Source organism: Adelges cooleyi, unplaced genomic scaffold (genome assembly GCF_023614345.1).
Source record: "Adelges cooleyi isolate 19-005CV unplaced genomic scaffold, UGA_ACOO_1.1 ACOO_flye_CR_arks_rails_tigmint_CR_PRNA_397, whole genome shotgun sequence".
Taxonomy (NCBI): Eukaryota; Metazoa; Arthropoda; class Insecta; order Hemiptera; family Adelgidae; genus Adelges; species Adelges cooleyi.
The window spans coordinates 151105-167053 of record NW_026096075.1 but is presented as its reverse complement, the minus strand read 5'-3'; the positions used below and the strand labels follow the sequence as shown (position 1 = coordinate 167053).

Here is a 15949-nt window from a genome sequence, read left to right as displayed (position 1 = left end):
ATTAGATGAATAGTGTATTGTAATGAAAATTGAATTGTCTTGTATAGTACTAAGTACATGATCAATGTTAGCATGTGTTCAACTACCGTATTTTATGTAAATTTAATTTCTGCTGTAGCAATAATAAAAGTCAGTATTTTATGATTTTATATTGTGAAGTGGTCTGGGATATTCTGAAGTACCTATTCCAACTTTGTATCGTGCAGCGCACTATCAGTAAATTCATAATATTATTATGAAACGAATGTATATAATATATTCTTTTAATACAAATTAAAAGAGTTGAAACTTTTAGAACTTTATATTATAATAAAACAGTATTACGTCTAGTAAAAGGCTAACACAATTAGTACTAATAAACAAACTAATAAAACTCAATATCAGAAAAGTCAGAAATTTTCACAAGGAAAATACATTATTCTCAAGTCTTTTTTTTTTTTAGAGACGGTTTTTAGTAGAGAAGTTTTTGTTCAACGTACATAAGTTGAACAAACTTTTTTAAAACTAGATAGGTACATATTATGTTAGCGATCCATTATTACACAAAACAGGAAACTTTAAAGCGAACAATAATAACGTTTGACTTTTTAATAATTATTAGTTATAGAACGTACAGTGTACCGTACGTTAATTACTACGTATCTCGGTATACTGGCTAAAAGTATGCAATCAATGTGACCAATTTTATAATCAATAGCCCTTCAACATAATCCTAACTGAAATAGTTACTTATAAGACTTTTATCGGTATCAATTTTGGTCTTTGTTTTTTTTAATTTCTTCCTTACAAAGTTTGCTATGTTATTTTTAAATAATATATCATTATATTACTGTCGTCGCCGTCACGTCATGTGCGTGCTATCGTCTTAAAAGTACTTCTGCGCACCACCCACTTACCTACATCGTTTATATAGAGGGTGATTAACTCAATTTTGTCGGGGAAAAAGGGACATTTTTTTTGGCTTGGCTCCATTTTTAGTGTATAATTTGCGATCTATAAACTATTTTTTTGACATCTTCATTAATATATACAAAATAGGGACAATTTATACAATGTGTGATAGTACAAATTGCAGACTGTATTTATTCGTTTTATATACTGATACTCGACCTTCGGTCAAGCTGGAGGCTCCGCCCAAGTCGGGTGGGTAGGTCACGGATTCCCGGTACTGTACCCGGCTACGCCAGCCACGCTCACGACCACTCGCTGCCAAGTATGGAAATAGTCTTTGGTAAAAGTGGTGTCACCCCGCTTAACTTTATGAGTTGAAAACAGATAAAAATGTCTAGAGGTCAGTCGGCTAAATTTCTGTTAAGGTTTACCTTTGTGAAACAAAATTTGTTCAAACGTAGTATGTTATATGTCAGTACACAGCGGTTCTGAGGAGGGTGCCCGGCTACGCCGGCCACGGTGTCGAGCTAGCGCACTACGTTTTAAAGTAATGCCGTTATAATTCATGGTACCTTTATCTAGTAATCAGAATTCATATCTAGTTTCGAAAAAGTATTTTGCATGCTAAGTGCTGATAACTGTAGTGTAAGTCTACCTATCTGTCAGATCAGAAACGTTTTACTACTAATAAAGCGAGTGTGCTACTTGCTTGAGTACAAAATTTTTTTTTTTGAATGATATTAAATTTATATGATATGTTGAAAATCAAGTATCTGGTGTTGCTTACTTCACGGGCTCAGTAAGCAATGGTTTAAAACAGAAAGAAATGTTTAGAAGTCAGTCGGCTAATTTCAATTTTTTCATCAAGTTCTGTAAAATTGTAGGATAGAGGGTTTTATTTGTAAAACTATGTACAGTATCAGTTTTTAGATAGCTCTAACGTTATTTTAATATGTACAATAGTATTGGAAAAATAACGTAAATGGTAACTGTTAACTGCTCCCTTAAATCATTTTGTAATAAAAAAAAATCCTATTGTTCCCAGTGTTTACGCCGCCTTTTACTGAAAAACAAATGCTTATCGAACTACATATGTTACGTCAGCCTAGTAGGACTATTAGTAAATTATTAAGAAACAATGGCGTAGGTGAAACTTGATTTAAAAATGATTTGTGTATACAAATATATATATTGGTTGATTACTTAAATAATTATAAACAGGATTTAATTATCATTAATCATTCTGCATATTTTATAAACTATTTATATAAAAAGGAGGAACATAAAAGTCGTTAATTCTTTCTATATCTTTTTATATTAAATCCTACCCACTACAGTCTAAACACATTATTTTGGCAGCGGTACGCGTTTCCATGGTCAGGCGGGACTTAGTATATTTAAATAAATACACATTTATAAATGTCAGGACTTGGATAATATTGTTTTAATAACGCTTTATAATTTTTTATCCTTACATATTTGAATACAAATAATAATAATTATGATTAATTAAAACATGGGTTTTGGATAATTGTATTCTAATCACCCTACTTACATATGATTTAGTTTATGATGTTTTATGAAGATTAGGTGTCATTTTATGGAGTAATGAGTTACTATAATTTATATTTCATATCATAATATATCAATATATTTTACATATATTTAGCTTTAGACGCGCCAGTTTAAAAAATGCATTATACTATTTGGAAAAAAATTATATTTAATAATATTTTTCAGAACAAAATATGGGAACATTTGTAGCGACTTAATATTTGTTTAAGTACCTCATACGCTTTTGTCTTATCATCCTTGGCTAAAACTCGAAAACATATAAAAGCAAAAAATATTAATCCAAAAACTATAGGTAGCAACAAATTAAAATTCAATTTTGTTTTCAATATTTAATTCTAACTGTAGACAAAATTAGTGATTCAATAAAAGTTTTCCGGAATAGAATACCTATTATAAATCATATATTAGCTCTATCTGCAAATTAATTTTTTTTTTGTCAGCAAATATATTTTACAATCTATTCAACAGTGACTACAAAAAGTAAATGCGGTGAACGTTGTATACATGATATTAATCAATTATCGTTAAGGGAAGACACTCAGCAGTATCACCCGGCTAGGAATTTATTAATATAATTTGTTTGAAAATTAAAGAAAAAACAATCTTTCATAAATCAGACTATATCGAAGTTATCATATTTCAAATTATAACGTGTCAAAAATACAATTTTAAAAAATCATATAAATGGTGTCACTTTATAGAAATTTTTGTAGACAAATTTTTTAAAACATTTGTTTGATATAAATAAAATACAAGTAATAAACAATATATTTATTTTGTTTTTTTAGCTGAATATCATTATATATATGGGGCATTCTGAGTCAAATCACGCGGTCATCGGCCTGACCTCCTCAAATTTTTTTTTCAAACTTCTTTTAGTCTAATATAATACCCTTATTTTTTGGAAATTTAGAAGTTAAATACGGTTAGGTTAGGTAGGTCGCCGGCGTTACGGTCTCGGTTAGCCTCGTGACTCGTCGGACGGCAGTGTACGCCGTCTGCGTCTGGTCCCTTTGCCGTCGGCGGTTGTAGTGGCGGTGACGGGGGTGTCTGCGTTTAGCCCCTTCGCCGCGCCGTTGGCGTCGGTGGTTGGGGTGACGAAGGCGCAGGGGCGTCTAAGCTTTTACCGGGCGGATAGTGGCTGATTTACCTATTATCAGCGCGGCAGCTGTAATAGTGATTATTTTTTATCATAACATGAGTGTAATTCTTTTATTATTTCATTAAGTATCATAATATGAGTGACATTACACTGAGCTCCGTAAAAAAAAAAAAAAGTCTCAGGATGACATTACACTATTAAGTGATTCAAGCCAAAGGTTAATTTACTGTTTATTTTATTTTATTATGTGAAATAGTATTTTATTAATAATAAAATAATAATAATAATGATAGCATTATTATTTAATTATTGGGCATAAAATTCCTATTGTATAATATTTAAAAGTAATATTTTAAAAGTTGAAAAAAAAATGTCGTGCGACGTACAGATATGAACCAGCTACAACAACGCTGTCTGACCATGACCGGACACACCATACGCAATATTTGAGTGTTTTCGTGTATAACAGATGTTCTTAAGATAAAGAATAAATTTCAAAGTTCTGTATCTAAAAAATGAATAATAAAATAAATATAACAATAATAGTTATTTATTATTATTATATTATCAATTATTAATGTATATATTAATGTAAATAATAAATTAATAAAAAAGAAAACCTTTCGGTTTTCGCCAAAAATTTCAGCCAAGTCTCTCTGCGAAAAAAATAATTATTTAATAGCTTTTTTCTCTTTATTCCCGACCAAAGCGGAAGCGCGCAATATGAATAAGTTAGCAACGTGTACACGTACCACATCGGCTGTTCTCGAGTGCTATTGTCGAAGGAAAACAAAAATAAATAAAAGAAAAACCACGACTTCTCGTTTTGCATGATGATTCGAAAGTATGAGATTTTGGAAAAAAGAAAAATCACAGCGACAGGTAGAATTACGTTGCATAAACAGTGTGTCCCATAAGTTTTAAGACTGTGCTTCTACAAATAATACTACTAGCCCTATCTATCTGATCTATTCAGCAATTATTAAATACCTTTAATAGGACTAAAAAGTAAAAAAATAAAATTAATAAATAAAAAACTGTGTTTGTTTATTCAACAAATTCCAAATTCATTGAGTTAAGTATTATGAAATGTATGTGTCACACACAAATATTAAACTAAATTTAAATTACAAAAGAACTTGCAATATAAAACATTAGCTGATCAATTTATTAGGGACTTTGTTGAATAGGGCCTACTATTTTCTTTTTAGTAAAAAATTAAAGATGTTTAACATTATTTAAAATTGTAGTTAATTTTTGGTTGTTTTCAAAGTAATTGACATTTTAAATAAAATATGCTACAATTGATTGGTAAATTGTTCTTGTAATAAAATTATTTTTTATTACTTTTTAGTTCCCTTTTTACTACTTTTTTTTTTTAGAAAAGCATGTTTTTAAAAAAGTTTTTATTAAATTTATTTATTTTATTTTTTTACTTTTTAGTCCTATTAAAAGTATTTAATAATTGCTGAATAGATTACTAAATTAATTTTGGAAGATTTGGTAAAAACATGAAATTTTAGTGAAATGACCCCCTTATTTGACCCTGTGTAGGGCGACCTGGATGTCCGAGTCCCAATATGATTACAGGATATTGTATTGTCATCTAAGATGAGTGTCTGTGCCAAGTACATCTTAGACCCCAAGTACATCCCTATAAGACATCGGGAAGTGAGTTAAATTAATTTTGCAAGATTTGAAAAATACTCGTACAAACGTACGTACGTACGTGTTAGCAAGCTAAAGAAAAGCATGTAAAAATGCAAAAAATTGAATGCCAACGCAAAAAAATTGTGTTTGTTTTTTTCTCCTTTGTTGAAATCAATTTAAAATTCACCATTCATTCATTAGTAATTCATACTAATTACAAAAAAAAACAAATCGTTTCATTTCTTAAGTACGTCATAGTGCACTTACGACTATAGTACCATAGCAGGAAATGGAACTGAATATAAAATACATATTCTGTTATTGACTACATTACCTGATACACTCACACATAGCAACGCCAATATAGAATTTTATCGCGTTACAACGTAATGGCAATATTGTGCATAAAATTGTATTTCTAGTATTAGGGTGGATAGGTACGATTAGGGTTGATCGTTCGTCTATAATAAATTACTAATTATACTATTTAAAAAAAAAATTAAGGAGTGCCGTAATTTTATGTGAACAAATATGTAATTTTTTTGGGGGGTTTTTCTCCATTTTAAAAGGGCAATGATGGATATTTAAAATGTTTGGTCCGATAAAGTACAATACCTTCTCAGCTCCGCATTGAAGCTAAAAGAATTTAAATTTGTTTTGTGTGTTTATAATTGCTTCACTTGATTCTATTTATTGATGTAAATTGAAATACTGTTTGTAACTATTTAAATTAATTTGCTAACGGTAATTTATACAAACTATACTTTAAGTCTAAAAATATAACCTGTATAATATGATTTCAGTATTGTTAAGCAATTGATAATCTTTAAACAGAGTATATACGGTCATGCAGTGGCGTATTTAGGAATTCGTTTAGGAGGGGGATGAAATAAATAATATTCCACAGACTTGTGCGGAGCTTCGCCCCCCACACCCCCCAAGCAACTAAACAGCATAACAACAATATTTTAATTTTAAAATCCACCAAACTTATGACTCTTAATTATAACTTAAAAAATTATTTATAATGTATTATTCCTAGAATAATAAGAAAATAATATTTAAGTTACACTATACTATTATAGTAGTGGCATTTAAACATAATTTTCTTATATACTGTCATAATCATAACACAAAATCTATTTTTTTATTTTTTTGGAGACTTAGTTCATCGATAACCTCATCTGGCAACATTTTTATTGACCGGTGACATGCCAATAAAGCCAACCCATTCAGTCTGTTCTAATAATAAATAAATAAACTATTAACTAATTACTAATTAGGTACTAATTTATAATTATATTCCAATAATAAAAAGAAAAAAAATATTTACTTCTGTCATACTGTTCCTTAGATAGGACTTAATCCTCATTAAACTAGAAAAGCATCGTTCTGGTGTGGCAGTGAGGACACAGGAAAAGTACAAAATATTTTTAAGAGTTAATGGATTTTGGAGTAAAATGTAAAACAAGAATAAATAAAAAAAATGTTTTTATTTATACCGTGATATAATAATTTTCAAGTACTTAATTAATAATAAATTTAATAATACAATATTAACAATATGTAACTTATATAATTCATATTAAATTAACTTTTAATGAACCAATAGATGTTTAGAAATAGAGATAGAAATTTAGTGGTCAGTGATTGGTCCATACAATTTTAATTAACCATTAAATTTATTAATTCTTTATGCAACGCATCATTAAAAGTTGTGTGAGTTTTCGATGTAGAGCCAAATTAAAATACAAAATTTGAATGCATAAATTTCACAATAAAAAACGTGTGTATAATTTTGTTATCATTCATTATCAATTGAATATGGAGCAATAAAACATAAGAGTACAATTATGCGATACCCATTACGAATTTTTAGAAACAGATATACTTAAAAGTAATTACATATTGAAATACGGAAAACATTAACTAAAAAAAAAAAGGCCAAGGGGGGGGATCAATTCCCCATATCCTTCCCCGTAAATACGCCACTGCGGTCATGCAAAATATAATAGAATTTTTTTTAATCGATAAAATTTGAATAATTCCTTGTAATGCGAGAAATTAATTTAATATTGTACTAAAATCTTTAAAAATTATACTCGTTATAGCAAACATCAAAAGCGTTTATAATAAGTTTTCTCAAAATAATACCTGAAAAAACAAAGCCCGATGAAAAAGAGTCGTATGAAACAAAAATTGTTAAATGTGTATACTGTATATTATGTGATGCTGATGTTAGGCTTAAGGAGGTTAGGGATTTAACTGTTCTTGTAGAAAGTTTATTAAAAAAAAAAAGATGGTCTTGTTTAAAGATATTTTTATGGTGTCTAAGAGCAAAACTACGAGTACTTAAAAACACATAGGAATTTAAAATGCTTTCTAAATGCTTTTTAAATACATATTGCACACGGCTTTTGACATGGTAAAACGAATCTCCTGTTTGAGTGTAAAATGTCAAAGGGTTTTTTTGTGGAAATCGTCGGAACCGTTTTCATTAGTTTATGCATGTCATACCGGACACGTCAATAATAATATAGTGAGGCCTATGATGCAATTTAACAAAATATTTTTTTGTTAAATTAAACAACAAAAATTGAAAGTGGTTGGCGATAAAATGATCGCCCTGTATTAAATAAGGTTAATTGGCTTTATTGTTAGTTGTCAGTAATGTTAATAATTGGTAGTTTGATATTAATTTCAATTAATAATAAATAACTTTACTTAATTTGTAATTTCGATGTAGTAATTCTGAATGGTGTATCTAGAAAACATAAAAAAAAGGATCAATTAAACAAAGTGTTTGTTAAATAAGAAAAATATGGCTTTTTAAATTTTTTTTAACGTTTCTGCAATGTCATCTAATGAATGAGTTCGCTAAAAAAGCATTCTAACAATTGTGTAGTTCAAAGGAAACCGCCCGAACCATTTTTATTATTTTATATAAAAGTGCATCTCTGTGACACGTTAGGGTACAAGCATTGAATAAATATATATTGTACAATATTTACAAGTGAGAGACGTTTATTGAAATGTTTCAAGGGTAGACTATAGTTGAATTTTATGCGAAGGTAGACAAGTGTGTTACGCGTTAAACGCGTAACACATATTGTTTCTTACTGTCAAAGTCGAGTGTAATGTGCACGAGAGACAATGGTGTATGCACTCACTGCAATTAATTGCCTGTCTGGTTGTATAATTAAGTGCAAGGGGTTTGGAAAGAGCTATTTGCACGCCTATGATTTAACGGTATACCAACTTTTAAACAAAATGCCTTGCTCTTTTCTCTGTTACTTGATTTTAATGATGTTTACAATCGATTCCTTTGAAAACACGGTTGTACCTACTTGGATAATGAAATGAAATTGCATTTGAATACTATTATGGTTGGTTACTCCTGCTATGGTTTTTGATTACTTTGCGACTGCAATAATGAAATGCAAAATTTGCTTTGATATTTAAATTGAATTTCCTCCGGCCTTTTTAGTCGTGAACAGAACACTGTAAATTTATTATGGCGTACATACATAATGTTATTATGAAAGAGATAAAAGCCGTTTTAACACTACCGTCTACTCACGTGGACACGCCGAAAAAAAGTTGGATAAAATATATATTTTATTTGAAAATTCTTATCCTACTATATTAAAACTCTTTATAATAAAAAGTTCAATATTATAGACTGCAAATAGTTATCGAAATAAACTAAAAATCTTTGTTTTAACGGGATAAAAAAACATTGGAAAAGTAATTAATATTATAATTTGAAAACAGTAATTCTTATCTTTACTTTATTTAAATTTGTATAGTTAAAATTTTAAAGATAAAATCTTTAAAAATTATACTCGTTATAGCAAACATCAAAAGCGTTTATAATAAGTTTTCTCAAAATAATACCTGAAAAAACAAAGCCCGATGAAAAAGAGTCGTATGAAACAAAAATTGTTAAATGTGTATACTGTATATTATGTGATGCTGATGTTAGGCTTAAGGAGGTTAGGGATTTAACTGTTCTTGTACAAAGTTTATTAAAAAAAAAAAGATGGTCTTGTTTAAAGATATTTTTATGGTGTCTAAGAGCAAAACTACGAGTACTTAAAACCACATAGGAATTTAAAATGCTTTCTTTATAAAATATTATAATTTGAAAACAGTAATTCTTATCTTTACTTTATTTAAATTTGTATAGTTAAAATTTTAAAGATAAAAAATTAAGACCCATTTCACTCGAAAGTCTGTAAGTTTTTATGAAATCGCCTAAATTGAATATTCTTTGTGTTTCATCAACAGGATAAAAAAAATGTTGAAAAAAGACTTATTTGAAAAAAAAAAATGTTCATCTCTATTGTTTTAAACCTATTTATCGTAAAAAGAAATAAAGATGGATTAACGAGGCCCGTTAAATTCTAAAGAATATTCAATTTTTAATAGGAAACTTCAAATTTAAATGTTCTCAATGTTGTTTATGTATGTAACCATGTAAACAGTAAACAACAGGTTTGTCACATTAACACAGTATAAATATGAAAATTATACTTTTCAATCCTTAAAAAAAACCTTCTATTTCGAAAATATTCTAAAATTATTAAATAGCTATATTAAAAAATACTTGTCGCGTTAAAAAAAAATTGTATTTGCCCAAGTGTTCTAGTACTGTTCTAAGTGATTTTTAATCGGGATAAAAAATTGTTTAAAAAACGTACAATACAATATTTTCTTAACATGTTCGCTGTTCAGACCAATTGATGTTGAGTTGTCGCGTTCCTGTGTTAAAGAATGTATGTAGTGGGAATAATCGTGTAATATATCATATAATGTGTTAGGTACTCTAATGACATTTTAATATTGTTTCACTGTTCCGATTGTTAAAGTTTATTTTATTTACAAAGTTCCTTACGACGTCATTCGTAGGGGATAAAATAAGGTTGCAGTTTTTACAAGGAGGGATGAATCTAAGTAATGACCAAATGTACCTATACAAAGGTACATAGTGTTTTTTATCTTATTGTAAAAAAATATTCTTATTGTCATATGACTCGACATCATTGTGTTCGTCAGTTATTATTTGATTGTATTGTCAAGTAATGCTGAAAAGAAACCCAATCGTATAAACCTATACTATACAATTCTTAGTGTGTATGTTTTTTTTCCAGCAAACTCATTCATTAGATGACAGGGCAAAAACGTTGAAAAAATTAAGGAAAGCCGTATTTTTCTTATTTAACAAACACTTTGTTAAATTAAATGAGAAAATGGCAATAATATCAGTGGTCTTTTTGTCACAATAAAGCTTTCCTGCTAAACCTAACATTTAGTTCGTTATTAAATGTGTAACATATAATGTGTACGGTAGTTTAATTATTTTTTTTTAAAAGTGTTTTGTAGGATTCATCATTCAGAATTATAACATTTAACAAATGAAGTAAAGTTAATAAACCCAGTTAACCGCAGTTAATTAATATAAAACAAAAACGTTTTGTTTTCTTGTATAAAACACTGTTTTTCTTGTCAGAACACTAACAGTATGATATACCTATATTGTATTAAAAACACATTCTAAATTCTAAATAATGTTATTATTTGTTTTATTGTAGATAATTATCATTTATGATTTATTAGTTATTCACCATATCACGTACTAACTACAAAATAAAAAGTAAACAAAAAAGTAAAAAATAATTTTATTACAAGAACAATTTATCATTCAATTGTAGCACATTTTATTTAAAATGTCAATTACTTTGAAAATAACCAAAAATGAACTACAATTTTAAATAATGTTAAACATCTTTAATTTTTTACTAAAAAGAAAAGCGTGGACCTTATTCAACAAAGTCTCTTTTAAATTTATCAGATAATGTTGTATATTGTATGTTCTTTGGTAATTTAAATTTGGTTCAATATTTGTATGTGTGACAAACATTTCATAATACCTAACTCAATGAATTTGTACTTTGTTGAATAGGGCCCACGCTTTTCTTTTTAGTCAAAAATTAAAGATGTTTAACATTGTTTAAAATTGTAGTTAATTTTCGATTATTTTCAAAGTAATTGACATTTTAAATAAAATGGTGCTACAATTGATTGGTAAATCGTTCTTTTAATAAAATTATTTATTACTTTTTAGTTCAATTTTTACTATTTTTTAGAAAAGCATGTTTTTAAAAATGTTTTTTAGATTAAGTATTACCTTATTCGTGATGTTCCTATCCTGTGTGGGTTTACCTGGTTATAGAGAAACCATCAACCCATTAATTGAGTCTCTGGTATTACCGTTCTAACTGTATTTCGTAATGCAGTTTCGTAATCTGTTACAATAATATGATGGTTTCCCAAGTTTACCACTTGAAATTGCAGTTCCTCTTTTAAAAATTGTAATAGTCTCATTTATGTGTTCTCTGTAAATCGATTTAACAATTCATATACAATTGGTACTGACTGGAAAAAGGGAATATAATATAGTTTTATAAACTTTAGTTAACTATAAAATTCGACACTTAACATTAATGGATAATTTACAACACTTTTTGTCCTTGATATTATTGCCGTGTGCGTTTTGTATTAGTATATCCACTCTAACCAGCGGACGTGGAACACACTCAAAGTTAAACAACATTGACAAAGCCAATGGCCAGCTCCGAATCCTTTAGGAACTATATTACAGTCAGCAAAACCTGCGCTAAAATAATAATTAACCAGTACCTCCTAATACGGTTGTAAGCCATTATTAGGGGAAAAACTTAAGCAGCTTATGGTTATATATAATAAACTGAGGACGACTCAGTCTGTCGTTAGTGCTGAAGATGACAACATTGTTGTCAAAATACGTCGTTTACGCGGAGAGTATATCATTTTTTATGGTTAAGGGTTTTAAATATTATTTTATCGTAATTAGGGATTATATTTAATTATGCTTACAGTAAGATTAGTGGTTGTATCTGTAAATATTGAACCTTAGGGATTAGAGACTATATCCAATTATGATCACTTAAAAGTTGTCCCAGTGGCTAAATTTAGAAGTAAACTGTTAACTGAATGTAATTAATAAGTAGCAAGGTGACGCCTTCAAATAAAAACACAACATATTTAATACTTTGAAAACAACTATAATGACACACAGAAACACTGATTGATCATATACGTTACAGGAGAGTGCAAATTCCCCGGACCAAGCCCAAGCCCAATCGGTGAGATTCCGGCCAGTGTGTCTCAAATAATACATGGTGTATGTACAGGGTGTTCCGGTACCGAACCATACTAATATATGGGTGAATATCAGTGAGGTATGTATACAAACAAGCCCCTCGTTGCCCGTTTTAGATTATCTCAAAAATTGAGAAATTAACTTTGTTTTTATTATTTTAGTTTAGTAAAAAATTGAATAATTAACCCAAGTCCGATAATAATAAATTTATAAAAAATTAAAGTGTATTTTCGTAACCGGCGCAAAGTCCTCACCATAAAAGAGGGGTCACTTCATTTTTTCAAGTTTTTGAGGTTAAGGATCCAAAAAGGGCTGAAAATGATGCGACCCCTCTTTTAAGGTGAGAATTTTGCACTGGTTACGAAAATACCTGAATTTCACCCGTATATTAGTATGGTTCGGTATCGGAGCACCCTGTATATTATTGTTTTTATTAAAGTCGGTTTTTTGGGGCCCATACACTATAATCAATTTCGACGGTTTTACTCGTCGGTTATACCCATCGTGTTTAAAATCAAGATTCGACAGATGCAAAAACTGTAGTGTTTCGTCGTCGGTTTTGACCGACATGTTTTATCGTGACAATGAAAACCGACGTATTTCATCGTGGTGTATATGTGCTGCCTATTATATATAGCGCCTTCGCGTAATTATGGTTACTGCTCTCGTTCTATCTTACGGCAGACGAAAACAAATGCAATCATACAAAAGCCTGTTAAACTATCCTAACGTGTTTTAAACAATTGCTTAATTATTTTCGTCCCTTTGAATTCGACATGCCGATGGAAAATGTTTACCGCGACGGTCTTTGATAAACTCATGACCTCGCTCTCGTAGTAATACCGTGTCATACCCATACTCTTTTGTTCCTATTAAATCATTAAATTGCTTCCGACGGTTGTAATATACCGTATAGGCGTCTAAGATCAAAGTGTGTGTGGTACTTCAGAGATCAAAAGTTTTTTACATAGAAAATTCCGGTTTGAAAATAAATTAAATTATATCAATTAAATAAATAATTTAATTATTTATAACGACAATAAAGAGATTGTCCCACTACCATAGTTGTTGCATAAAGTCATGTAGGACATAAATGACAACTTGAGTTTACCTTGGGCATACATTATCTAAGCTATATAATTATATACATATGGGATGTAAGCATACATCGTTTAGTGCGGTTATTCACAAGCTTCGATCTCTCTCTCCCACTGCTCATAATGCCGAATATTCTAACTTTCTTAGGACCGTGTTCGATAATTTTACAAAAAAAAAAAAAATATACAGACTTTAAGATGGTTTTTTAAACCTTTGAACAATTTCAGCTCCGAAGATTGTGTAATAATACAGGGTCCGGCAAAAAAACCTCCCTTATTTAGAAATGGCACTGTGTGAGTTGTGGTGGTGGTACAACGGTGGAGTGGGTATCGATCGATAGCTGTATACATGCCATTTTCTTCTGACCTAACCTAAACCAATTGCTAGGAATCATGATGAGGGAGAAGTCTGGTTCCAACAAGACGGTGCCACAGATTACACTTCGCGGCGCTCCCTAGCAATCTTGAGAGAGATGTTTCCTGGACGTCTTCTCTCTTTGCGAGGAGACATCACCTAACCGCCAAGGTCACTTGATTTATCCCCTTGTGGTTTGGGGATTTAAGGAGGCAATCAAACAGGCAGTGGCTGCCATTATACCGGAAATGACACGAAGAGCTATGGCCATTCTCGAAAGTTAAAAGTGTAACCTGTGGCACCGTCTTGTTGGAACCAGACTTCTCCCTTATCATGGTTCCTAGTAAACTGGTTTAGGTAAGGTCAGAAGAAAATGGCATGTATACAGCTATCGATCAATACCCCCTCCACTGTTGTACCAGCACCACAGTTCACTTAGTTCCATTTCGAAATGAGGGAGGTTTTTTACTGACCCTGTATTATACAGGGTGATTCTTTTATCATAAACCAGTCAATATCTCATAGGGTTTAATAAGAAATTAAATTTTTTTTTCATATTATTTTTATATAATGTGATCTCAATTTTTCACAATTTGTTTTTGTTTTTACCCCCCCCCCCCTCAACTTAGATTTTTTGTTGGCAACTTTTGAAACTTAAATGGTATCGTATATATTTTATTACCTCTTTAAATAGAGAATAATGTATTACAAATGTTGACTGGTCGATAACCAGTTTAGAGAAACTATTTTTGAAGTTAAAAGAGTTTAAAAGTTAGGATGGGAGAGGAAGTGCGGTTGGGAAATGCGCGCAGATAAAAATAATACTACACTCCACTTCCCCTCCCATCTTAACTTTTAAACTCTTATAACTTCAAAAATAGTTATCCAAAACTGGTTATCGACCAGTCAACATTTGTAATACATTATTCTCTATTTAAAAAGGTAATAGTATATATACGATACAATCTAAGTTTCAAAAGTTGCTATCAAAAAGTCTAAGTTGAGAGGGGGGTAAAAACAAAAAAAAATTGTGAAAAATTGAGATCACATTATATAAAAATAATATGAAAAAAAAATTTAATTTCTTATTAATCCCTATGAGCTATATGTTTTTTATTACATTTTTTATTGTTTTAGTATCAATGTCTCAATGTTAAACCTTAGATAAATTCTTCTTATTTTTTGTTTAATTTTCTTATGTAAATCCGAGTACCGTCCTTCTTAAGTGGCCACTATCATATTTGACCATACATTCATATTCCCGCTTTGAAGACTTAAAGGAAGTGTGTAGTAGTCACTTAGCTAACGAATCAAGTATAGATTTCTAAAACTGTCTAAGTAAATACCCAGTCCTTAAAAAGGCTTACGTCGCTAACGACTGTTTTCTTTTCTTATCCTTACAGATGTCATATCCCGGCCGCCAGGAACAGACTGCTGATTCGAATCAATAGTAGTTTTAGAGATTTAGGTCTTTTTTTTTAAGATCATTAATGGGTGTAGGTTTTTGAATCACCAGCAAAACGGAACAAATGATGTAAACTATTTCAAACTAACATGTATATTATTAATTTGTATTGTTCTTTTTTTTTCCTTTTCAAATGTTATCATCAAAAAATGAAACTAACAATTAGTTTCATTTTTTGATGATACCATTTGAAAAAGAAAAAAAAGAACAATAAAAATTATTAATATACATATTAGTTTGAAATAGTTTACATCATTTGTTCCGTTTTGCTGGTGATTCAAAAACCTACACCCATTATTGATCTTAAAAAAGAGGACCTAAATCTCTAAAACTACTATTTAACTAAAATATGTAGTAAGTTATGTTAGTAACTAAAATATGTAGTATTTATTGTTTTATTAAAATCTATTTTTGTTTTTTTATTACTATGAGTATATAAACAAAATATAATTTAAAAATTCGTTGATATTAAAAAAATATATATTTGATTTTTATGTTATATGTTATATATTATATTAATATGCAATATATTATGTTATATATTATATTTTATTTTATGTTCTAATAAAATTGTTATACATTAGTCAGTAAATCTTTAAAAAAAAAAAAT

The 15949-nt window shown here is 29.5% G+C and overlaps 1 protein-coding gene across 1 annotated transcript in view; it reads left to right on the top strand.

The window, feature by feature from the left end:
- The window catches only part of LOC126841603 (uncharacterized), a 58359-nt gene extending 42934 nt beyond the window's left edge, over nucleotides 1-15425 (top strand). The window contains exon 3 of the mRNA XM_050578191.1: nucleotides 15278-15425. Coding sequence (XP_050434148.1) covers nucleotides 15278-15312 — 35 coding nt within the window. The 3' untranslated portion in view covers nucleotides 15313-15425. The remainder of the gene's footprint in view (nucleotides 1-15277) is intronic.
- The last annotated feature ends 524 nt before the right edge of the window (nucleotides 15426-15949 follow it).